Source organism: Caloenas nicobarica, chromosome 18, assembly GCF_036013445.1.
Source record: "Caloenas nicobarica isolate bCalNic1 chromosome 18, bCalNic1.hap1, whole genome shotgun sequence".
Lineage (NCBI taxonomy): Eukaryota > Metazoa > Chordata > Aves > Columbiformes > Columbidae > Caloenas > Caloenas nicobarica.
In genome coordinates, this window is record NC_088262.1 from 5,477,147 (window position 1) to 5,501,498 (window position 24,352).

The window sequence follows — 24,352 nt, forward strand, 5'->3', positions numbered from 1 at the left end:
GCTGAGCATGGCTGTTACAAATTCTGTACGTGGCACATGTGCCTCGGGCATGTGCTCTTTTACATTGGCAGCCACGCTGACACGCGTCTTGGAGATGCACGTAGTGTGAAATAACTGTTCCTTCTGCAGAATTGTTTTCTTTTGCTTTCTCATTTTAACTCATATGCTGTCTCTGGGGAGAGGATATATTCTTCCCCTCGGCTCCTGGTGGTACCACGGCAAAGCACAGCTTATTTTATTTGCTGGCCAGGTGAGGTCCCTCATGTTTCAAGATGCTTTCTCTTAGCGGGGTGCGGGGAAGCACTTTGGCTTCTGTGGAAGCCAGGAGCCTCTTCTGGCTTAGTGGGCACAAGCCCACAGCGGGAATGTCTCTGCTCAGCATTCCTGTACTGAGAATTTCAGCAACATTTTGAGAATTAGAAGGAAAAAGGCCTGAAGTTGGGGTGTGTCTCACAGGCTCTGACAATAACTCCTGCCTCCCTGGAGATGATTATCAGATTGTGAATATGCCCAACTCAAACAGCTCGAGCCATCTGTTTCTAGGCAAGAAGGAGTCTGCACATTATAGAGGCAACGTGATTGTCTCAAAGGCAGGAATACTTTTATGTGGTAGCTTTACTTTCCAAGATGGCAAAGCCTGTTCACAAGATCCATGCTCCAGTACAGCCTATAGAAGCCAGGCTCCATGTACACCTCTACTCACAGGAGAACTTGTTAATACAAAACCAGGTAGGTGGGAGTTTCACGTTGGTCACGTACCACAGCAGAATGTCCTACGCTGACATCTCCTTCCCTTCCAAGGGAGGAACCTGATGGCCTGGGGGGGCAGGTGGCATAAGAACTTCTGCAAAGCAGAACGAACCTGAATGCCGTGAATAATTTTTGTTACAAATATTGTCAGTGCCTTTTGCAGCCTTGGACAAGAGTGTCCTAAAGGGAGAAGTTACAAGCAGCACACAGGAGGGGATGTGTAATACTCTGCTGCCTGCCTGCTGCACCTTCTCTGAGCCAGCTGCTTTTTTTTTTTTCCTCCTTTTGCATTGATTTGTGAAAGTTCCATGGCTGGAACTGCAGTGAAATTAGAGCTGGCTTCCACAGAACACCTCACATGCAGGCCTGGTGTGAGATGTGGGTTCTGTCCCTAGAGCAGAGACCCTCGAGGCTGGTCAGCCCTGTGCTCTGAAGGACATGGGGATGCTCCAGTCCCTGTAATGCCAAATCCTAGCAGCCAGGCAACAAGAGTATTCCTTCTCCTCTCCCAAACGTGAGCGTTATTTGTATTAGCGTTAATAATTTGTCTTGTGTTTGCTAAATAACAGAGGTGAGTGACCTTCCTGGCCTTGGGAGTTACATACCAAACCCATCATGTGAATCGGGGCCTGAAGACACCATAACTATTAGGCCGGGAAGGGGGATTCTAGGAAAATGCTGCAAGCGGAAGGTGACAGCACATTTCCAGAGGCCTCTCCACAGCAGAGGGGATCTGAGTGAGCAGCCAGCTTGGGCTGGCTGAGGGTCCTATTTCCTGGGCTGTGGGCCACCTTGCAAAGCAAATCCCATGTTTGTACAGCTCTGCTGTGGCTTGTAGGGTGCTGTCTCCATGGAGAGGTTCACTTTGCTTATAAAAAAATCAGTGCCTGAAGAAGGGCAAGCTGATGCATGTGAACTGGGAGCATTGGGAACAGAGGAAGAGGAAGGCCTGGATCTTCAGCAGCCACAAGGAATGCCCCTGCAGCCTGAGCTGGGCGTTCTCCAGCCTGACCTGCAGCATGGTTTGGATGCTGGAGGTTCTCGAGGGTGCAGCTGGGAGTGGGACTAGATGCACATTCAGCTTGCACACGCAGAGCCTGTTGGGAAAGTCAAGCTGGCGAGATCTGCAAAGCCCTGGGAGATGTGTGGCTTCTCCCTGTGTCCCACAGCAGGACCTTCTGCACTGGGGCCTGGGGCAAGATGCATCTCGGTGCTTTGTGGGGCAGGAGCACCAGCAGGCAGGCACGATCCCCCCTATAGAATGTCTCAGCACGCAGGAGATGCTTTCCATTATGGAAAATGTCAGTGATATTAAGAAGTTTTTATATATCCATAATACTTGAAGGCCTGTCAGTGATTAAAATGGAAGGCAGAGGCCGGGAGGGAGGGGGTGGCATTGAAATGATCGAGAGACATGACTTATTTTGTCATGTCATCTGATGCCTCCCTCTCTCCCCCAGCCAGGCTCCGGGAGCTGTTCAGAGCAGAGGAAGAATCTGCTCCAAATTTAGATCCCAGGAAAAAAAAAAAAAAAAATGAACCCAAATTGCAACCATGGCCTTGGGTATCAGCGAAGGAGCTGCATTCCCGGGGAGGGTCGGCATCCCTCGGAGGAGCTCCCGAGCCCGGGGACGCTGATCTCTGTCTAAAAATAATGAGGGGAGGGGGAGAGGGAAGAAAAGGAGAAAAAAAAAAAGCAAAGCGAGCGGCAGCAAGGCGCGCCTGGCTGGCTGCCAGCGAGGGGCAGTGACTGAGCATTTACAGCATCCCCGCCTCCCGCATGCGGCGGGGCAGGGGTTCGGCGCCGCATCCCCCGCGGCCGGTACCGCACCGCGCTGCACCGGGGCGGAGCGGGGGGGGACGGGTTGAGCCACCTCTGCCGGTGCCCGGGATAGAGCCGGGCCGGGGCTCGGGCGGCCCCGAAGGGGTTAAGCCGGGACCTGCCGCCGAGACCTGCCCAGCCAGCCCGGCAACTCGGCGGTGAGCGGCGGGCGGGCTGCGGCCGCCTCCAGCCCGCTCCCACCGGCACCGGGCACCGGCACCGGCCGCGCTCCGCGCAGGTAAGCGGGGCTGCGCGCCCCTCGGCGGGGTGGGGAGGAGGAAGAGGAAGGGGGGAGAGAGGAGGAGGAGGAGGAAGGTTCTGGGCGCCGGAGCATCGCGGTTCCCGGCGGGCAGCTCGGTGGCGCGGCGCTCCCCGGGCCGGGCTCGGGGCACCGGGGCCCCGCGGCGGGTGCGGCCCCCGGGGGCGCTGCGGGAACCGGCGGCGCGGCCGAGGGCTCTGCCCGGAGCCTTTCCCCGCCGCTCCTTCCATGGCGGGCGCTGCTCCTGCCGGCCCTGCATCTGATTAGGGAAGGAGCGAGGCTTTAATTCCCCCCCACCTCCCTCCTCCTCTCGTCTGGCCCCTCTGCCCGCTCCTCCTTCTTCCATCCCCTCCTGCTCCCCGTCCATGTTATTCCTCCTCGCTTCGCCTCCGCAGTCCCCTGCGCCGGGCCGCGGGGCGATGGGGACCTGTCCCCGCGCCCGTGTGTCCTTCTCCCACCTGGCAGCCTTTTGCTCAAGGTCACTGCAGTAATTCCATATGTGCTGCTGCCTTATCTCCCGCACAGCTTCTGTTTCACTCCCTTTATATTCTGGGTTGGCAGGGGATATTGTGTTTGATAAACCCCTTTGCTTTTGACACCGCTGGCAGGGCTTCGGCCAGGGCCACGCTCCTCTCACCCCCGTTCCAGCCCCTGCTCCCCATCTCTTCCTATACAGACTTCCCGGGCCATCTCGTGGCGACCAAAGTCCAGCTGGGACCACGTCTCTGGCTGGGACGCGTGGTGCTGGAGCCTGGCATGCTGGACCTGGGGTTTGTCCTGCCAGGAGACCTGCTGGAGGCAGGAGGGACCATCCTGCCTTGGAAGAGGAGTGCTGGTGCTTGTTGGTGTTTGCTGGGCTGGTGGCACCCTTGGGAAACCTGACTTTATCTCCTGCCTGGGTGTTGGTGGAAAGCAGAGCACAGAGCCAAGTCCCGGAGGACTTTGCTGCGTCGCTGCCCTTGTCCCGGAGGCGTTTCCGCGCCAGGTGGGCAGCAGCGTGGCTGTCCGCACTGCAGGCTCTGCCGGCAGGATCCAAAGGCCACGCATTGCGAAAGGGGATCAATACAGGGAAGTGTCTCGAGAGAAACCTCGGCCGCCCATCAGCGTGGCGGTGCCAGGCTCCTCTCTGACTCACGGGGACGTCGCCGGCAGAGCCGTGGGGCACCTGGTCGCCGGCCCGCGGGAGCAGGAGGTGCCTGACCGGTCGCACGGGTTGTGCGGGAGCGTGGCGGGTGCCGTGTGTGGTTCGTGGGCACGTCGGCACGGCACTGGCCCAGCTCTGGTGGGAGGGAGCGGTGTCCCCAGTCCAGGGAGGGCTGGACACAGCATAGCAGCGGCGGTACAGGGAGGTACCGGCACCCAGGGTGGGTGGTGGGACAGACACTGGTAATCACTGTCCGCAGGCACTGCTGTGTGCGGGAGATATTCCTCTGCCTGCAAGTGTTATCTCGGATGGGGGAAAAACTGCCAGTGAGTTTTACTGCAGCTGCAGTGGGAGCTCTGGGAGCAGACCGGCTCCTCAACCCTGCGGAGGGCAAGGCAGCTGCAGGCAGCCTCTGCCGCCGAGCTTTGCTTGGCCCTTTGACAAAACGAGGGTAAATGGTGTCTTCCTAACATGCAGGGAGAATGTGAGGGTTATGACTAGCACAGAGTAAGGGACAGAGCTGTGATGGGCTCATGTGATGACAAGTCCAGACTGACCTGTGTCGTTTTGCATCCGCATCAGGTGCAGCACATCCCAAGAATGGGCACTGCCCTCTGGGGAGGTACCCGGGCAGCTCCCAGCCGTGCCAACCCCTGCCACCCTGGCTCTGGATGCAGAGACGGCTCGGGCAGCTCGGGGATTTTGGGAGAGGGGGTTGTGTTATCCATCCTGCTCAATGGTCTATCGCTGGAGGTTAGCACCCCGAATTCACCATCCTGCAGCAATGCACGCTTCTGTACCTGCAGTCTCTCGTGGCAGCAAAATTATCGAGTTTGCTGGGAAAACCCACTGGAGCGGCTGCCAGTGCTGGCAAGTCATGGCAGGCTCTGACTCAGGGCAGCGTTTTGGTTTTGCACGACACATCCTCAGCAGCACCAAGAGCTTTGCCACAGATAGCGCATCTGGGGGTACAGGGGAGCCCCTGGCTGGCGCCAGGGCTGGGGGGCCTGAAATGAGCTTTGCCAGGATGGTGGGGCTGAGGCAGCCGGGATCTGGAGGAGGGAGCTGCCATTTTCAGGTTGTTACTTTTAGAAGCAGAAGTGCAGGGTAAAAATCTCCTCCAAATGTTGCTGAGTCTGGAGCCAAATCTCTTGGCGGCTCTGCGGCGCTGGGTATCGGTTTGCCATGAGATATTTTTCCCCTTGAGCATCCTGCGTGCCTTTGGGTTAGCGAGCAGTGGCAGCCCGGCAGGGTGCACCTGATGTCCTGACAATGGGCACTGCCACCTTGAAAAGTGTCCCAGGTGTCAGCCAAGGGCTCTGGTGATGAGTCTTGGTGGCTGGGATGATGCTGAGGTCTCTGTGTCCCCGTTGCCCACTGCAGGTACCGGTGAGGCTGTGGCTGTGAGTGTTCATCCCTTCTCCGCCATCCCTGCCCGCCGCCGGCGGGTCTCCGGCGCCACACAGCCATGACGACCTCAGCGCTGCGCCGGCAGGTGAAGAACATCGTGCACAACTACTCGGAGGCGGAGATCAAGGTGCGAGAGGCCACCTCCAACGATCCCTGGGGACCCCCCAGCTCCCTGATGTCAGAGATCGCCGACCTCACCTTCAACACGGTGGCTTTTGCCGAGGTCATGGGCATGATCTGGCGGCGACTGAACGACAGCGGCAAGAACTGGCGTCACGTCTACAAAGCCCTCACCCTCCTGGACTACCTCATCAAAACCGGCTCCGAGAAGGTGACCCACCAATGCCGGGAGAACCTCTACACCATCCAGACGCTGAAGGACTTCCAGTATGTGGACCGTGATGGCAAGGACCAGGGCATCAACATCCGCGAGAAGGTGAAGCAGGTGATGGCGCTGCTGAAGGACGAGGAGCGGCTGAAGCAGGAGCGGGCACACGCGCTGCAGACCAAGGAGCGCATGGCCCTTGAGGGCATGGGCAGCGGCAGCCACCCAGGCACCTACGGCCGCCGTGCGTCACCCTACGGCGAAGACTACGGCCGGGCACGGGGCTCCCCCTCCTCCTTTAACTGTGAGTGGTGCTGGCAGCTCGCTGGGGCTCACTGGGGGCAGGTGTTGCATTTGCTTTGCACCCGCCTAGTGCCCATTGCTCCCCTCCACCTTTTGGGGTGCTGGTGGTGGCGCCCATCTCCATCCTGTGCCACAGGCAGAGGTTTGGCTGGGCCAGTGGTGAACACAGCGGTGGTGGCAGCTTGTTCATGGTGGGGGCCTCTAACATGGGGCTGTTTCTTCTGGGGAAGACATCCTGGATGGGTGATGGAGGAGGCTGCTGATGTGCTCCCCCAAATACCCCAGTCCTGATGCCTCCCCTTCCCCTTTCCCTCTTTTACGTTGCAGCATCATCCTCGTCCCCACGGTTTGCCTCCGACCTGGAGCAAGCGAGGCCCCAGACGACGGGCGAGGAGGAGCTGCAGCTGCAGCTGGCGCTGGCCATGAGTCGGGAGGAGGCGGAGAAGGTAAGATGGCTCTGCCGACGTCTCCCTGCCCCTCACCTTGTCTGAGGGCATGGTGGGTCGTTCCCTGGGAGGAGGGAGGATTTTGGGGGCTGCCTGAGGCCAGTGCATGCACCTGCAACTGCAGCAGGCTGCTTGCTCTGTGTCTGGCATCAAAATCACCGTCCCTGCTCCCCATCTTTGTATCTGTGGGAACAGCACCAGGCTGGGACACATCCAGCCTCCCAGACTCCAGGGGGACCTTGGAGGGGTCTTCTGGATTTATCGCAGCACCCCCAAACCTGGCTGCCCTCTTCCACTGAGGGCTTCTGGTCTGACCTCCCTCATTTCTCTTGCCTTCCTGCAGAGGTTTTAGGAGGCAATGCCTTGCCCGACACTGTGGTTTTCATGGTGGGTGGGGGCCCAGCAGCACCCCTGGGACAGTGCACTGGGCTTGGGGCTCGGTGGGGCCAAGTTCTCCCTCCCACTTGCTGGTCCTTTCAAACTGGGCTAGAAGGAGCTCTGGAAAACAGCTCCAGGAGGGCCAAGATGCAGGCAGCAAGTGAACTGCTGTCCCCAACCGTGAAACCTGCCCCAGGGCTGTCCCCTCTCCTATCTGCTGGCCACAGCCCCTTTGCCACCAGGGACAGCTTATTTGCGCGCCGGCTGAGATTGCCGCCGGCTGGCACGGCCCGTGCAGAGCACACGGGTACGGCCGGGCACACAAAGTCAGAGGGACGTGGTGACCGAGGGGCCGCGTGCCTGGGTGTCCCCTCGGGACTGGCACCGAGCACCGTGAGCTCAGTCCTGCCGGGGCAGGGGACAAGCTTCAGAGACGGCGCTTGCTGCTGCCCGTCTTCCCCGCCCGATGGAGGCTCTTTTGGAGACGGAGCAGAGCATATATCCCTATTTTTGTCCTGGAACCAGAGTATTTATAGCTTCCACATGCTGCTGCAATGAGCGCTGTAGGAACAGGCTCTTGAAAGTGTTGCTGTTGGAGTCCATCTGGGCTGCGCACACGTGTGTATGCTCGCACACCCTTGTGCACACACACACCCCCCAGTGAGGTCCCCGTGTCCAGCCCCAGCTGGTCCCACGCTGCTGGACAAGCGTCACGGAGTGGTGACCAGGGCTGCCGTGGCTGTATGGGGACAGCGTCTCCCTGAAATCTGCCTCAGGCCTGGCCGCTTTTCCTCCAGCAGAGCAGGGCTGGGCAGGATCCCCGAACCGAGGCCAGTTAGCATTGCAAACCCTGCTCCCCAGCAGGCTGCCGGGGAGAGGGGACACAAAATCGATCCCCTCTCCTTCTGCTGACTGCATCGGAGTCCCCAAAAACCTCCTGGGGGAGATGCTGGCTGCCTAATTTAGGGTTGTCTCAGCCTATATGCAGAGGCAGGTGATGGGGTCGGGGAAGGAGCTGGGGATGGTTCAAAGGGGCACTGGGCTGGGGATTCACAGCCAAAGCTGTGGCTGGGCACAGAGGTGCTGTGCAGGCAGGCGAGGGGCCGCAGGAGCAACAAGGACAGTGACCTCCGAGCTGTCCCGTGAGCTGAGGGCAAGCTGAAATGTCACCCCATTTCCTCTGTTGGCAGAAGCCACTTCCTCCAATTTCCAGTACAGACGAAGAAAGGCAATTGCAGCTAGCGCTCGCGCTGAGCAAAGAGGAGCACGAGAAGGTACCTGAGCCCCGCAGCCCCGGGTGCTCCTCTCCTTGCACTTGGGCTTCTCTTTGGGGTGCCGGAGCCCCAAATGCTGCCTCACTCTGGTGTGTGCTTTGCTTTCACTGCTCTGGGCTGTCTGCTGAGCTCTCTCCCAATGGGCCTGGTCCCAGAAGGGCCGTCTACTCGGATGCTGGGACTTTTTGGGGATGCGGTGGCAGCTCCTGCGCTGGGTCTGTCTCCTGGAGAAGGTGCTGGCTGGCGGCTTGCTGGGCTTATGGGTCCTGTCCCTTGTCCCCGCAGGAGGTGAGGACATGGCAAGGGGAGAACTCCCTGATGCAGAGAGCCATGGAGGAGACTGCCCCGGGCAGGGAGGAAGAGGAAGAAGAAGATAAGATGAAGAAAAGCCAGGTACAGCATGGGGGGACTGGATGGCCACACAGCCAGCGTTGGACTCCAGGGCGAGCCCTGCAAGTCTGCCCTGGGCTTCCCTCACCTTTTTATTCCCTTTCTGTTTGCAGTCCTCCATCCTTGAGCTGGCAGATATATTCGGGCCAGCGCCAGCCCCCTCCAGCCACACGTCTGCTGACCCGTGGGATATGCCAGGTGGGGGCAACTCACGGGCCGCCAAACCTTGGGACAGAGGCAGAAACCTCTCCCTTGCCTCTGTCCCTCCCCAGTTCCCAGCTCAACTTTAAGGACCTCTCGCTTCTTTTCCCTCCGCTGCCCGGTCCATTGCACGCCCGGGCGGTGCGGCTGGAAGCCGAGGTCCCCCAGGCACATCCCTGCTATTCAGCATCCCTCTGTGTCCCACAGCATTCCCTTCTCCAACTTCCCTTCTTCTTTCAGATATGAAGCCCAAAGCGGAGCCGGCAGCCTCTGCGTGGGCTGGTGCGGCTGACCCCTGGGTGCCGGTCCCAGCCGCTGGTGGGGAGCCCGTCTCCCAGGCGAGCGCCTCGTCCCAGCAAACCTCTGCTGGGCCCTGGGATTTCCCCCCCGGCACCGCCACTGCTGCTGCCTCCGACCCCTGGGGGAAGGTGCCCTTGTCTTCTGGCTTCCCTCCTGTGGACCCCTGGGCCACAGCGTCCCCCCCTGCCCAGGGCTCTGGTTCTACACCAGCTACTGACCCTTGGGCCGCTGTGGCTGAACAACCTCCTAACGCTGGTAAGAGGCTTGGTTGGCATTTTGGCTTTGCTGGGGACTGCGGGCAGCACTGGCCATCGCTGCCCTCTGGTGAGCAAGCACCCCGGGGTGTCCCCCGCCTCCTCCCGCAGCCAGCTCTGCAAACACCCCCTCCCCGCTCTCCACTCACCCCTCAGCACTCTGAAGACTTCAAGGAACTTTTAGGCTTTATCTCTGCACAGAATAAGCTGATTTAATTAACATGGCGCTGTTAATGAGCCCTCCCCTGGGAGCAGATAGCAGTCACAGCACTGCTCCAGCAGCGGGGTGACAGTGTGTCCCCCCTAAACAGAGCTACCTGTTTGTTTGCTCCCCCCAAACCAGCCCTACATGCCCGGACAGGACGGGACGGTTGCTGCTTTCAGGTGTTGCGTTGCAGATGGGGCAGCGGTTGCAGGAGCAGCCCGTGTTTCAGAGCTCAGTGTCACTCTTGGTTCCTCCTTGGTGCTTCCTCCGGCCCCGTGGAGGTCTCGTGTGTGGTCCCCTCAGTTTTGGTCCCTGGGAAGGAGAGCAGGATCCAGCTTGGGGGCCAGTGATGGTTGTTGAAGCATTCCAGACCTGTCCCTTCCGCTTGTCCCCACTGGAGCTGGGAAGGGACCTGCCTGCTGCAGGGGGGTGGCTGCAGGCAGTGTGGGGGCTGCCTGGGTGGGTGTCACCCCCCTGATGGTGCGGCTGATCTCAGCCCCTGGGCCAGCACACGGTCCCAAACCCCAGCCCCGCACCCCCTCGCCGCATGCCCTCCTTTCTGTCTCCCTGCAGGCAGCTGCCCCTGCCTCTCTCCTGCCCGTACATCTCCTGCCTCTCACCTCCCTGCTTGCTCCCCTCCTTGAGCCTCATCTCTTCCCCCCAGCTCCAGGGGGGAACGCTTTCGACCCGTTTGCAAAGCCGCCCGAGCCAGCTGAGCCGCCAGAGCAGGAGCCCTCGCAGCCGCCCTCCTCTGCGAAATCTAACAGCCCCGTTGGTAAGAGCTGGGGGAGTGGGCACGGGCTGATTTGGGCAGGTGGGCACAGTGATGTGTCTCTGCCTGCTGCAAGGAGGCAACTCCAGGGCTGGCCGGGCTGTGTGTGGCTGCTCGCTGGTGCAACCTGCAGCTGTGTGTGTTGTGGGCTCGGGCTGACCCGTAGCCAAGGGAGCAGCTCCGGTCCCTGCGTGCATCCATGTGCCCAACCCTGCCACCTCCCTCGGTGACTTGGGGGAGCTCAGGCACACCATTCTGCAGCCTCAGCCCCACCACATCCTGCTGCGACCTGGGGTGAGATGTGCTGTAAGCTGTCCCGCGCGGTGACAGGGGGATGCCGTCACCCTCGGTGTCTCCCAGCTGGCTCATGTGGCTCATGTCCCCTCCACCCCAGAGCTGGACCCTTTTGGCGACCTGTTCCCTAGCACCAGGCAGGATGGGGCGAAGAGCTTCGACCTCACCAACCTGGCCGACTCCCTGCCCGAATCCAGCAAGGAGCGGAAGGACTGTAAAACCCCCGAGGCCTTCCTCGGCCCCGCCGCCTCCTCCCTGGTCAACCTGGACTCCCTGGTCGCTCCTGCACCAGCCTCCAAGACCCGCAACCCTTTTCTCTCAGGTAGGTGCTGTAGTGTGGGCTGGGCACCGAGGTGTTTGGGGGAGGAAGAGGAGGGCTGGGGGTGCAACGGCTGCCCTGATGCATCCCATCCTTTCTCCTTGCTAGGTCTGAGCACGCCGTCCCCCACCAACCCCTTCAGCCTCGCCGAGCAGCCCAAACCGACGCTCAACCAGATGCGGACCAGCTCGCCGGTGCCCAGCCTGCCCGCCGGCCTCCCCGCCAACTCCATGACCTACAGCGCGTCCCTGCCGATGCCCCTCAGCAGCGTCCCCCCCGCCGCCACCACCCTCCCCGCCTCGGCCAGTGCCTTCCCCCAGGCCGGCACCTTCCCCGAACTCCCCAGCAACTTGCCGAAGCCTTTACTGCCGCTGAGCGGCCGCCCGGCCCCGCCGACCGCTCCGGGGGGGCTCAACCCCTTCCTCTGAAGTTTCTGGACATGTAGACTCTTTCCCCTTCCCCGGCTGTTACAAATCCCCCTCCGGCCTTTCCTCCCGCCAAGACTTTTGGGGGGGACCAGCGGTTTGCTAGCTGCAAGGAAGGGTGCCCCCCATGCCAGCCCCCTCCCTGGGGGGCAGCCAGCATGAGCCCCCACGCTTGATGGACTAGAGGGGACCCCCCCCCCCCTTTTCCCTGCGATGGCCAGGGGGTGGTGGAGGGGCCACTCCTAAGGGCTGTGTTTTGGGGGCTCCGGTGCAGCGCATGGACTCCTGCTGCTGGACGGTTCCCCCCAGGGTAGGGGGCTTTGCCCCGGCGCTTGCGGGGAGCTGGGGCAGCGCTGGGGCCGGGGGATCCCCCCACACCGTGTCCCCTCCCGGGAAGGCGCTGTCCGCGTTGGGGTCCCCGGCTGGATCGCGCTCCCCCGGCCGCTGCTCCCCGTCCTCCTCTGCCTGTCCCCGCCGCGCTCGCTGCCCCGCTCCGCCCCGCGGCCCCTGCGGAGGGGGCGGCGGGCAGGGACCCGCGGGGGCGGCCCCGCTCGGGGCGCGGGGGGACGGCGGGGGCGCCGGTGGCTCGGCGCTGCTGGAGAGCGGCGGCTCCGGGCTGCCTGTGAGACAATAAACGGCTCTGACGGACCCGGTGTGCGGCTCCCGGGGCAGGGGAGGGCCCGGGGAGGGGGGGCCGGGCCGCGGCTGTGCCGCCCCGGACGCTCCGGGCCGGTCACGGGGAGCGGCGGCTCCGCCCCGCCGCCATGTTCGCGGTGCCGCTGCGCAGCGCCCGCAGGTACCGGGGGGACCGGGAGGGGCGGGTCCGGCCCCCGGGACGGGCAGCGGCTGCGGGTCGGGCTGCGCCCCTGCAGGGCGGTGGGCGGCGATCGCTGCGGCAGCCGGCAGCCCTTCTGCATCGGCGCTGCCGCACGCCCCTAAACCTCCCCCGCACCCCTCCAAATCCTCCCTGCACCCCTCCTGTATCCCCTAGCACCTCTCTGTACCCCTTCTGCCTCTCCCTGAAATCCTCCCTGCACCCCCTTGAATCTCTCGTAAATCCTCTCTGCACCCTTAAACCCCTCCTGCATTCTCTGAAATCCTCCCCCATCTTTCCTAAATCCTCCCAGCATCTCTGCACCCCTCCTGCATTCCCCTAAATCCCCCCTGCACCCCTCAGCAGCCTTCCTAAATCCTCCCAGCACCCCTCCTGCATTCCCCTAAATCCTCCCTGCACCCCTCCTGCATTCCCCTAAATCCTTCCTGCACCCCTCAGCAGCCTTCCTAAATCCTCCCTGCGTGCCTGTACCTCCTGCAGCATGACTTTGCACCCCCTTCCTGCACCCCTCTCCCACCCCTTCCCACATCCCTGTGCCCCAGCCCTGCATCCCGCCCAGCGGCAGGAGCATCTCTCTGGTCCCCTCCTGTCCCTTGCTCCCCTTGCCATGAAGAGCCTGTGCCACCCTCCCCACACCCTGACCCCGCACCTACCGCTGCACCCACGGGAGGGGATTTTCCAGTCTGAGGACACACAGGTCAAATCCCGCAGATGCTGCTCCCTTACCCACGACTGTTGGATGATTGTTCCTCCTAAAAGATGCTGCCGGGCTGGAGGGAAGGGACCCCTGGAGGTCCCCTGTGCCAAGCAGGAGGGGACCATCCTTGCTTGAGCCTCTAGCAAGCAGGGAGGACTACGTAGTGTCCGGGGGGGCGAGGCACAGAGCAGGACAGAGCCCCCACAGAGCCACCCAGCCCTGGAGCTGAGAGTGGTTCACTGGCATGGGGAGCGGGGAGCAGCCCCCCGTCCTTGGGGCGTGTGGGCACCCGCAGGAGCCAGGGTGAAGGTGATGCTGGTCGGGGGTGTCAGATCTCTGCAGGCGCTGCGCTTTGCTGTGGCCAGCGAGGAAATGATGAGCCTGTTTGGTGTCGCAGGTGCCTGTTTCTAACGGGAAGCGTGACCATGGCCACGGGGGGGACAACCAGCCCCCCTAGCATCCCTCGTCACACCAACCGCCTGATTAACGAGAAGTCCCCGTACCTCCTGCAGCATGCTCACAACCCCGTGGATTGGTAAGAGCCGCTGGTGCCTTTCTCCCTCGTCCTCTCCGTGTGTCCGTGGGACCGGGGTGGTCGTGGCTGTGACAGTGATGGCAGGTGAAGCAGCGTGGCCTCCATGGGGTGTGATGGGGGCCTCCTGTGCAGCTCCCCATGGGCTTGGGGACCACAATCCTGAGCCAGCTATGTCCCTAGCTATCCTGACCACTCTCCACCAGGCAGTGGCTTCTCAGGCAGCTTTAGAGGAGCCAGTGAATCCTGGCAGCGGTGACCCCTGAAGCTCCTTTCTTGTCTTCCCTCCACAGGTACCCTTGGGGTCAGGAAGCCTTTGATAAAGCCAAGAAAGAAAACAAGCTGATATTCCTGTCAGGTAACCAGAAACAAGACATATTTCATGTTCCCATGTGTTGCTCAGCAGGTGACCAGATAAGCCGGGCTGTGTCCTGAGCTGGTGTGTGAGTAGCTGCAGAGGTGAGGATGGACTAAGTGTCTGTGGCAAGAGAGGGCTTTAATGGCTCTTGCTGAAGACGGGCTGCAGCCAGGGGCCTTCCTGGCTACCAGAGTCCTTGGCCAGATTTTAGAAGCAAGAGCTGGAGAGCCCAGGAGGCCCGACAAGCCTCCATGCTCGCAGGAGGCCTTTCTCGTCCACCTCTTCTCCAGGGGGGCAGCAGCTGTTCCCCATAGCGGGGTGTCCCACCTCTGAGCCATCTCCCCGTAACGTGTGTCCTGCTCACTGCAAAGGGCCTTTCTTCGCTTACTGGAGCTTGTTTGCAGTTGGCTACTCCACCTGCCACTGGTGCCATGTGATGGAGGAGGAGTCCTTCAAGAATAAGGAAATCGGGGAGATTATGAGCAAGAACTTTGTGTGCATCAAAGTGGATCGTGAGGAGCGGCCAGATGTTGACAAAGTCTACATGACTTTTGTGCAGGTAAGAGAGGGACAGGCTTGGGAGGCTTTGACTGTCTCAAGGTGAGGTTCATGGTCATGTTCCTCAAGCAAGAAGGACCAGTATGTGGAGTGGTCTGAATGGGGCCATGCGTGATCACAAGGATGGAGAGAAGCACATGTCTGTCCTCAAGCGAGGCATGTACGTGTGCCACAGGGGTGCTGAGCAGAGGGTGCCTCTCGCGTGACCTTGGTGCACCCATGATTTGTCTTTCAGGCGACGAGCGGTGGAGGTGGCTGGCCCATGAGCGTCTGGCTGACTCCAGACCTGAAGCCCTTTGCAGGGGGGACATACTTCCCTCCTGAAGATGGAGTTCATCGTGTTGGCTTCCGGACTGTGCTGCTCCGAATCGCGGAGCAGGTACGGAGCAGGAATGGCGTAGCAGGGAGTACTCAACCAAAGGGGCCAAAGGGAAATTGGTGTGGGCTTGATGGGTGACTGAGTTAAGAGATAAAGTTGTGAGAAACAGTGGCCCAGAGAACCTGTCAGAGCTTTGGCTGGGTTAGAGCTGGATTGGAACTGATCTGGGGAGGGGACTGAGAACTGCTGTTGCAGTTTGGACTGGTGCAATGCAGGAAGCAGAAAGAGAGACAAAAAAATGGAAGAACTGACTTTCTGCATCTTAGTGGAAGGAGAACAAAGATTCCCTGTTGGAGAGCAGCCGTAAGATCCTGGAAGCGTTGCAACACGTGTCCGAGATCCGCGTGCGGGGCCAGGAGTCACCCCCACCATCCAAAGAGGTGATGACCACCTGCTTCCAGCAGCTCTCCAACTCCTATGATGAGGACTACGGTGGCTTTTCCAAATCCCCAAAGTTCCCCACCCCAGGTCAGTCTGGCCTCACTGGTGAGCCTCTCCATGGGGCAGGCAGCACCGGGGGAGCAGAGCCCACCCCACAGCTTTTTCCCTGTGTTTCAGTGAATTTGAATTTCCTCTTCACATACTGGGCCCTGCACCGAACAACTCCAGAAGGTGCCCAGGCACTGCAGATGGCTCTGCACACCCTCAAGATGATGGCCCATGGGGGCATCCATGACCACATCAGCCAGGTGTGAGGAAAGCCTTGGGCATAAACCCCTGGCATGCCTAGGAGGTGTGGGGTAGAGATGGGGGGTGGAAATGTGTCCACTTGTTCTTTGCAGGGGTTTCACCGCTACTCCACCGACCAGCACTGGCATGTCCCTCACTTTGAGAAAATGCTGTATGACCAGGGGCAGCTGGCAGCTATGTACAGCAGAGCATTTCAGGTATGGCTGTGGCATCCCTTTGCGGTTCAAATGTGTTTCCCTGCCCTTTGCCAGCTCTTTAAATCAGAATCACTTTTTATGTCTCCCTGTCTATTGGCTCCCCTCTGCCCCTTGTGACACTGACAGCCACCCCATTGCCTCTTGCAGATCTCTGGTGATCAATTCTTTGCCGATGTCGCCCAAGACATTCTGCTCTATGTCTCGCGGGACCTGAGTGACCAGGTAGGTTGTTCCCTGAGCTGGGCCAGAGGAACCACTTACCCTGCCCTGGGATGTGGCTCGGGTCTGCCTTTCCCTCCCTTTCTCCCTTCCCAGTCTGGGGCACGGCTGCATCTTGCTGGCTGGAGCGTCTCCCAGTAGCTGGAGGGTCTCTCTGTTGCTCCTTTCCCAGGCTGGAGGTTTCTACAGTGCAGAAGATGCCGATTCCTACCCAACCACTGCATCCGAAGAGAAGCAAGAAGGAGCTTTCTGTGTGTGGGCGGCCGAGGAAATCCGGGCTCTCCTTCCTGACCCTGTCGAGGGGGCCACAGAGGGGACAACCCTGGGAGATGTCTTCATGCACCACTATGGAGTGAAGGAGACCGGCAACGTGAGCCCCATGCAGGTGGGGGAGAGCAAAGACCTGCCTGGTACTGGGAGCATCGGGGGGGGACCCACACCCCTGGGCATGGGGGGATGTCCAACCCCTCCTCAGCCTGGTGTGGTGGTAGAACGGGGCTCTGCTTTCAGGACCCCCATCAGGAGCTGAAGGGCAAGAACGTCCTTATTGTCCGGTGCTCCCCGGAGGTGACAGCAGCCCAGTTTGGACTGGAGCCGGGGCGGCTGGGTGCCCTGCTGCAGGAGGGACGCCAGAGGCTGTCCGCAGCCCGGGCACAGCGGCCACGGCCACATTTGGACACCAAGATGCTGGCGGCGTGGAATGGTGAGTGGGGGCTCTGCTCCAGGGGTGTGTGCTGAACCCCTCTGCAGCTGCCTGGGGTCAGTGCATTTTGGGGGGCTTATAGGAACGAGTCCTGCTGGGACTGGTCAGCCCCCCAGGAAGACAGAGGGTGGGCTGGGATCCCCTGGGCTCTGGGAGCAGCTGTGGGGCTGCTGAGCATTGGGATATTTCAGGCCAGACATGAGAAAGAAATATTTTACACTGAGGGTGGTGAGAGCCTGGCCTGGGTTGGCCAGAGAGGTGGTGGATGAACCATCCCTGGAGACATCCCAGGCCAGGCTGGACGGGGCTCCGAGCAACCTGAGCTGGGTGAAGATGTCCCTGCTCGTGGCAGGGGGGGCACTGGATGAGCTTTGAAAGTCACTTCAACCCAAACCATTCTGTGATTCTATGATATTGCTTGGGGTTTATTTTCCTCCCCTGTTGCCAGCAGAGAGCAGCAAAACTCTTCCCCTGGCTCAGCCCAGCTCCCCTGGTTGGGCTCGTGGGACAGACACTGAGTTGGGGACCCAGGTGGGGTGCAGAGCCCATTGCCACTGCTGTGTTAGGGGGGCCACAGCTCTGTGTCTGTCTGTCCGGGTGTCCTGCAGCAGGTAACAGCTGCAGTACCCCAGGCACCGTTCCCAGCAGTAAATTCCTGGGTAGCTGGGTCTAGAGCTGGAGTTATACCATGTCTTAAGCCCTGTTTCTGAGCACAAGCAAAGGCTTTGCTCTTGCTGGCCTTGGCAGTGCTCTGCCCATCTCTTTGGTGACAGTCAGTGACTTTCTTAGTGGTTCGAACCAAGCACAAGAGCTGATGACTGAGCCCTGACCTGCCTTGAACGTCAGGCAGGATGAGCTTCACGCTGAGCATCCTTTAAAGGAAAGACAGTGACACCCCTGCTGATTCTTTGTGCCTCCTCCTGAGCCTGTCCCCGTGTCTGTGCCTACGCAGGGCTGATGATCTCGGGCTTTGCCCAGGCTGGCATGGCCCTGGCCAAGCAGGAATACGTCAGCCGGGCTGCACAGGCAGCTGCCTTCCTGCGGAGACACCTTTTCGACCCCACCAGCGGGAGGTTGCTGCGGAGCTGCTACCGGGGCAGAGACAACACGGTGGAGCAGAGGTGAGCAGAGGTACAGAGAGGGTCTGCAGACCGACCAGCCACCCCCAGGTGCTGCCCAGGCTCTCGGCTTCCCCGTCCTCCTCTCCTCCAGGCAGGGCTGGACTCACAGGGAGGCTGATTGCCTTGCGCAGAGCGGCCTCTAGTGCGGTTTGGGATGGATTAGTGCCCCCCACCCAGCTGAGGAGGAATTAAGGTCAAATCCTTTCCCGTTCCTCATCTTTCAAGCTGGCAGGAGTCTTCTCCTGCTGTAGAGAAACCCGAGGCTGAGCTGCGTGATGACTTGGCACAGTAACTGCTTATCTCAGGCCGGACATGAGGAAGAAATTTTTGACACTGAGGGTGGCGAGAGCCTGGCCCAGGTTGCCCAGAGAGATGGTGGATGAACCATCCCTGGAGACATCCCAGGCCAGGCTGGACGGGGCTCTGAGCAACCTGAGCTGGTGAAGATGTCCCTGCTCATGGCAGGGGTGGCACTGGATGAACTTTGAAGGTCCCTTCCAACCCAAACTATTCAATGATTCTGTGACCTTGGACTGAGCTCTGAGCTGTTATCTCACCAGTAGGTCGGTCTTTGCTGGGCTAGAGAACATTTCCCACCTGGCCAGTGTAGAGACCCTGATGCTCCTTCCCCGTCTGCCCCTGCAGCGCTGTGCCCATCCAGGGCTTCCTGGAAGATTATGTCTTCGTCATCCAGGCTCTCTTTGACCTGTACGAAGCCTCGCTGGAGCAGGACTGGCTGGAGTGGGCCCTGCAGCTCCAGCACATGCAAGACAAGCTCTTCTGGGACTTCAAAGGCTTTGCGTATTTCTCCAGTGAGGCTGGTGATCCCTCTCTGCTCCTGCGTCTGAAGGGTGGTGAGCTCGGGGATGTGGCCATGGATTCTGGTGTGGGGCAGCTCGGGGAGGGCAGGGCTGGAGGACCAAGCTGTGGGGTGGTGAGGCCTTGGGCTGATGGAGAAGCTGTTGTTCCCTGCAGACCAAGATGGAGCAGAACCCACCGCCAACTCCATCACTGTCACAAACCTGCTCCGAGCAGCTTGTTACTCTGGCCACATGGAGTGGGTGGAAAAAGCTGGGCAGATCTTGGCCGCCTTCTCAGAGAGGCTGCAGAAGATCCCGATAACCCTGCCTGAGATGGCCCGGGCGACCGCCGTCTTCCATCACACCCTCAAACAGGTACAGGCTGGGGTTTGTGTGTCCCTGAGGGACCAGCCGCAGGGAGCGGGCCCGGTGGCAGTGTGGGTGCAGTCACAGCTCTCTGCTCTCTCCCTCCTGCCCCCCACGCTCCCCCCGGACAGGTCATTATCTGTGGGGACCCCCAAGGAGAAGACACAAAAGAGATGCTGCGCTGTGTCCACTCCGTCTTCAGCCCGAACAAGGTAGAGGTGCCAGCCCTGCTGTCCCCGCCATCCCTACTGTCGCCGCCATCCCTGCTGTCCCTGCTGTCCCTGCCAACCCTCCCCTGTCCCCCTGCGCAGCCGCCCCTGCCAGCTGCCATCACTCTCCCTGCTGCCGCCCACATTGCTGGTGCCTTCATCCTTCTTCCCAGTGTGGCTGTAGCATCCATCCTCCTCTGTCCTGCCTCCCTTCTGGTGAGCATCTTACCCTGTTTTTATTCGTAAGCACAGCTGGCGGAGCCGCGGCTGAGCCCCTGCAGCCCTCTCCCTGGTGCAGAGCGCGGGCAGCCGAGCCCGGGGAGCAGCTGCAGCAGTGGCTGCTGTCACTACTGGCTGTTTACCCTGCTCCCAGCCTCAGCCCGGCATCCCTAGTGCTGCTCTCCCGAGGGAAAACCTTTCGTTCTGGTGCGGATGTGTCGTGCCCGCTGTGGGTATGTCATGGCCAGTGCAGATCAGCCAGTGTCTGGGTCACCTGCCTGGAGCCACCCGGGCATCCTTGGGACGCGGCTGTGGGTCCCCCCAGCTGGGAGGGGCTGGCTTTTCCCAAAAGCTTTGCCCCCCGCTGTGCTGTTGCTGTGTGCTGGGGTCACCATATCACTCTGCTTGCCTGCATCCCTGCTCAGAGATGCGCTTGGTGCATGCCATGGAGGGACCGTGCTGCCGCGGGGATGGAGCGTTTGCTGTCAGGGGAGGGCAGCGGGCAGCTGGTTCTGTCACGTTTGACGTCCCCTGCCCTGGGGACAGATGCCTCTCGCCTTGGCAAAGCTGTTAAGCCACGGGAAGTGGGGCTGCGCTGTGGGCGAGGGGGCTCAGCGTTTCAGCCTCTGGAGCAGATTCTTCCCTGCTGGTCGGGGTCCTGGTGCCAGGGACTGGCACGTTGAGCCAGAGCACGTGGGGAGCTGGTGCTGAGGCCAAAAGCACCAGTTTCCATCTGTGACCCCAGCTGGGGTGAGCTGGGAAGGGCTGAGCTGTCAGCAGGGGATCCCCTGCTTTGTCCTCACTTTAGCTCAGCCCACAGAGGCGCTATCCCTGACTCTCTGCCTGTGTGCCCAGTGGTGTTTAACACTAGTGTTGGGGGACAGTCACAACTTCTGCCCGGGAGCGTGGGTGGGGGACACAGCTCTGCATCCTTCCTCCGCCACGTCCCATCCAGCAGCACCCTTGGCCACACCGGTCCCTGTGCGAGGCCTCTGCTCCCGCGCTCGTCCTCTCTCCCTGTGAAGGATTACGGCGGGTGACCCAGTTTGCAGGGACGGGCAGCGCCATGGTGGCAGCTCCCTCTCCTGCTGGTGCAGCCATCATCCCCCCGCGGGCTCCCGTGGGGGATGCAGCCAGCAGCTTTGGGGTCTGGAGCAGAGCAAATAGCACAGCTGTTTCCTCTCCTGAGGGTCATGCTGCCTTTGGAAGCAGCCTGCTGCCTCCTGATAGCCGTCCCTCTTTCCATTTTGCATTGCACAGAGAAGGGAGATGCGGGTGCTCCTTTTCCCACCCGCCTTCAGCCCCCCAGCTGCTCCCCAGCTCCCCTTCGCCACCCCAAGAAGCCACCTGAGGCAGAGCAGCCCCGGGTCACCCGCTCCGGGATGCGGCAGCTTTGGGAATGGGCTTTGCCGAGGAGTTAGGGAAACGTCACCGCCATGTCCCCTGCCACCCCTGCTCCCTCAGTGCTGACAGGGTGCTGGGGGCTAGGCTCGTCTGCTGAAACACAATTAATTAGGTCACTCCAGTAATTAATTCCTTACAAACTTCAGACTGGAATCCTTGCTGTAACGAGATGCCGATGATAAAATGGCATTTAGGTTGTGCATTTAAAAGACCCTGTGCCTGGAGGAGCCCTTTGCCACCGGCAGCAGCCGCTGCCTGGGGGATGCGGGTGCTCCGGGGGCGATGCCGGCGGCTGCTCCCCTGGTGCACCCGGTGCTGGGAGCGGAGAGGGCTGGATCCCTGCTCTGGGGCTGGATCCCAGCTCCTGGTATGGATCCCTGCCCTGTTAATGGTCTTTAGGGTAATTATGAAGGATCCCATTATCTCCTCAGCTGCAGAGCTCTAGCCTGCCACTTGCCTTCATCCCGGCCCTGCAGGAAGACCTTGGGGAGCTTGTGAGAAAAATGAATAATGAATTTCAGATTGGACATGAATTGGTAATTAATCACTCCTGGAATTAATTCCAGACAAAGGCGAGGAGGGAGCAGGAGGCAGGCTGGAAGACGGGCTGAGCCGGAGCTGGGTCAAGGCAGGGGCCAAGAGGCAGATGTGGGGTGACAGGGGACAGGACAGCAGCAGCTGTTATCCAGGGCAAAGGCTTGGGGACACGGTGACCCCCTGGGGACACAGGGTGTCTCCTGCCAGCCATGGGGGAGGCTGCCCAGGTGTCCTTGCTGTGGTGGGTGCTGGGTTTGCTCCTGGCCCCGGGGCCGGTGGCAGAGGATGCTGTGTGCAGGGCAGTGCCATGGTGTTGGCATCCCTTGGTGGCACTAATGGCCTGAACGTGAGCGTGTCACTGCTTGGCAGGTGCCACGGCGGGCACATGTGCAGGGCTGGGGCTGGGGACAGCTGCGTGCTCCGGTGCTGGGACACTGCTGCCATGCCTTGGGCTCGGGAAGGGGCTGCGCTTTGCTCACCCTTTGCATCTGTGCCGTACCAGGCTCCCCGCCAGTCCTGGCTTCTCCCCTGATTAGCCCACCAGCCCTGAGGCTTTAGCAAACATTTTTCCTTTCAGAAAAGCTAATTATCACGGCAGACCGGTCATCACCCCTGGCTGGTGCTGCCGTGTCAGCCAGTAGAGCCCCCAACACACTGCTCGATGGTTTTTGAGCTTTTGGGAAGTGTCTGGAGGGCAGGAGGAGCTGGGCTGTGGGGTGGACGGGGGGATGCTGCAATTGAGGCTGTCCCTCGGCTGAGTGGGTGTCCCCCGGGCAGCCCCCTCCGGACTGGTGTTTGCTGGTCCCCGGGCTTCATCCCCGACTGCTGGGTGTCTGGAGGGGAAAGGGAGGCAAAGCTCCTGGGGATGCTGTGGACCCCAGGCTCCCTGTGGTGCGGGTGTGATGGGGAGGTGGCCACCCTGGGACCCTGGTGGAGGGGCTGGCATGGGTCCCCTTGGCTCCTTGTCCCCTCCTGTCTCTGGGTGAGTGTGTGGGGGACACTGCCAGTGCTTGGCGTGTCTGTGGGCAGGGGAGGAGCAGCTGCCTGGCGCTGGCTGCGATCTCACAGCTCCTTCTCCGCAGGTGCTGCTGCTGGCAGACGGAGACAGCGCTGGGTTCCTCTACCGCCAGTTGCCTTTCCTTGCATCCCTGGAGAGAAAGGATGGCAAAGCCACCGCTTATGTCTGCAGCAATTTTGCCTGCTCCCTGCCCGTCACCTCACCCCAGGAGCTGCGTGGGATGCTCTGCCCATGAGCCCCTTGTCCCCTCTGCCCACAGGGAGGCGAGGGAGCGACAGACTGTCACACCAGCCCGCGAACGCTGGAGAGACCCATAATAAAGGCACTCTGGGCATCAACCGCCTCCTGGCCGGTTCCTGCCAGCAGCGCAGGGCTGTGCCCTTCCCTGCCTGCAGCAGCCCCTGCCTGCACCGCTGCCCGTGCAGCATCTCAGCAGAACCATCGCTGGTCCCTGGTGCTGGTTTTGGCATGTCCAGGAGACACCCACCGAGGAGCATCTCTTGCCTCTGCACACACCCTCACTCCTCGCCTCTTCTTGACAAGGAAAACAAATTAAAAATAAATCCCAGCGTTAATGGAGAAGTCAGATGGGAAAACTATTAGGGTTCCTATAGCAACCTGGGATAACATTGTCAAAAGCACCTGGATGACTTGGGAGTCAAGTGCTTTTGAAAGTGTTATGGGTTATGACAGCCGTGGTATTTTTCCATTACAGGGTAGGTTGTAACATACATTAAGTTAAAATATAGCGCATGCAGAAAACCTGCTGATTACCACAAGTGATGAAAACGTGCTGCAAGACCCAGCTTAAGCTTCCAAACAGTCCTGGTGTTGCCAAAGGTGCAGAAAGCTGGTACAGCTTGAGAAACCACTTCTCAGAACCTCATTTTCTTTGTAAAAGACTAGGCAGCCCGTGCCTGCATCCCTGCGAGGATGGGGCTTGTGAAAAGTTTTTTGCAGAAAATTTCAATAACAGCACAAGAAGTAACCCCTAAAAATGCCTTTTTCCCAGCATTTGAAGGTGTTTGCTCTGAACTTTACTGGCAAAGCCTGGGCTGGACCAAGGCTCTTGCCCATCCTCACTGGGGGCTCAGCCGCATTCTGCTGACACCGACCATGGGGACGGTGGTGCAGGGATTTGGCGTCTCAGCACGCTGAGCGGCGGGAGATAACCCACGCCAGCAGAAGCGGGATGCTGTCACCAACCACACAAGCTCCCTTTGCTGCAGCGTAAACTTTATTCTCCCTTTCCTCCTGCCTGTCCCTCCTCCTCCTCCTCCTCCTGGCTTCCAAAAGGGCGAACACCACATTTCCAGCATCCTTTTGGCACCCTGGGGCTCCCCCGGCACGGCATCCCGTGCCCCGGCCGGTGGGATCCCGTCATCTGGCAGCGAAGCAGCGCCGAACCACGCTGCCCGCCGGCTTTCCAGTGGGTTGTGCCAGGATTTGGGGGTAACCAGCCAGGAGAAATGCCTTTGAAGTCAAAGAGGAATTTTGCACCTCATCTCGTGAATGCTTTCTATGCTTGTGGAAGAGGAGGGGTTTTATGTTCTCTCCTCTCTTGGTTTTCAAAGCTGAAGTGTTTCTGGAAATCCAGCTGAAAATTGCTGGTTTGGCAGATGGCTGGCTGCTTTCCTCTGCTTTGCTTTTTTAATTTATTTTATTTTTTTTAACTTGGCATCTCCGCTGCAGGGATGGGTTCGACACCCATCCTCGTGAGCACTCAGAGCAGGTCGATGGCTGTGCCCATGCCAGGAGAGCATCCTCAGTGAGCGGGGCCAGCGCTGAGCACCCCTCGGGGAAGCCCAGACGTCTCGGGCCCCAGGACCAGCCAGGTCCATGTGCGTCAGCTGTCCCCAAGCTGGCACGGTGCTGGGGACAACGTGCTGAGCTCATTTCGGTGCCCACCAGCCCCCCGTGGCACAGGCACAAGGTGCCTTTCTCCTGCATCGTCTTGCTCGTCGGCGCGTCTCTGTAAGCAGCCGCCGGGCAAAAATGTGCTGTGAACCTCTGTCAGGATGAATTGGACTCACCTCTTGAAATACAAAAAAAAGAAAAAAAAAAAGAAGAGAAGTTCTTTGTAATAAATAACTGATGCTGTGGCAGCTCAGTCCTGCCAGTGCATCCCAGAGCCGATGTTTCCGTCCCGCGCAGCCCTGGGGGTCCCACTCCCTGCCCCATCCCCACAGCCACCCGGCTCCTTCAGCCCTTCGGATTTATGACCTTGGCAAGGGGTGGT

General features: G+C 60.3%; 2 protein-coding genes across 7 annotated transcripts; both read left to right on the forward strand.

Annotated features, from left to right (window-relative positions):
* The first annotated feature begins 2,396 nt into the window (after positions 1-2,396).
* On the forward strand, positions 2,397-11,902 carry EPN3 (epsin 3). Of its 6 annotated transcripts, none has more exons than XM_065647833.1 (10): positions 2,397-2,810; positions 5,359-6,014; positions 6,341-6,459; positions 8,028-8,111; positions 8,397-8,504; positions 8,615-8,699; positions 8,943-9,257; positions 10,126-10,236; positions 10,628-10,849; positions 10,955-11,902. In XM_065647833.1, exons 2-10 carry the CDS (start codon positions 5,444-5,446, stop codon positions 11,272-11,274), a joined length of 1,935 nt encoding a protein of 644 aa, XP_065503905.1. In that variant the 5' UTR covers positions 2,397-2,810; positions 5,359-5,443; the 3' UTR covers positions 11,275-11,902. The 6 variants fall into 6 exon arrangements, with proteins under 6 accessions (XP_065503905.1, XP_065503910.1, XP_065503909.1 ...); XM_065647834.1 differs by lacking the exon at positions 2,397-2,810 and adding an exon at positions 3,491-3,816; XM_065647836.1 differs by lacking the exon at positions 2,397-2,810 and adding an exon at positions 3,895-4,023.
* Positions 11,903-12,012: 110 nt separating this feature from the next.
* Positions 12,013-24,014, forward strand: SPATA20 (spermatogenesis associated 20). Its single transcript, XM_065647700.1, has 16 exons — positions 12,013-12,067; positions 13,201-13,338; positions 13,629-13,693; positions 14,098-14,252; positions 14,487-14,630; positions 14,897-15,098; positions 15,189-15,319; positions 15,413-15,517; positions 15,665-15,739; positions 15,909-16,121; positions 16,247-16,439; positions 17,392-17,560; positions 18,206-18,414; positions 18,536-18,735; positions 18,858-18,938; positions 22,178-24,014. Exons 1-16 carry the CDS (start codon positions 12,036-12,038, stop codon positions 22,346-22,348), a joined length of 2,283 nt encoding a protein of 760 aa, XP_065503772.1. The 5' UTR covers positions 12,013-12,035; the 3' UTR covers positions 22,349-24,014.
* Positions 24,015-24,352: the final 338 nt, after the last annotated feature.

Coding starts and splice junctions, on each gene's coding strand:
- SPATA20 (XM_065647700.1), top strand. CDS start 12,036: ATGTTCGCGGTGCCGCTGCGCAGCGCCCGCAG. Junction 15,518..15,664: donor TGTACAGCAGAGCATTTCAG/GTATGGCTGTGG, acceptor TGCCTCTTGCAG/ATCTCTGGTGATCAATTCTT. Junction 18,736..18,857: donor TCCATCACACCCTCAAACAG/GTACAGGCTGGG, acceptor CCCCCCGGACAG/GTCATTATCTGTGGGGACCC.
- EPN3 (XM_065647833.1), top strand. CDS start 5,444: ATGACGACCTCAGCGCTGCGCCGGCAGGTGAAGAACATCGTGCACAAC. Junction 6,015..6,340: donor CTCCCCCTCCTCCTTTAACT/GTGAGTGGTGCT, acceptor TTTACGTTGCAG/CATCATCCTCGTCCCCACGG. Junction 10,237..10,627: donor GAAATCTAACAGCCCCGTTG/GTAAGAGCTGGG, acceptor CCTCCACCCCAG/AGCTGGACCCTTTTGGCGAC.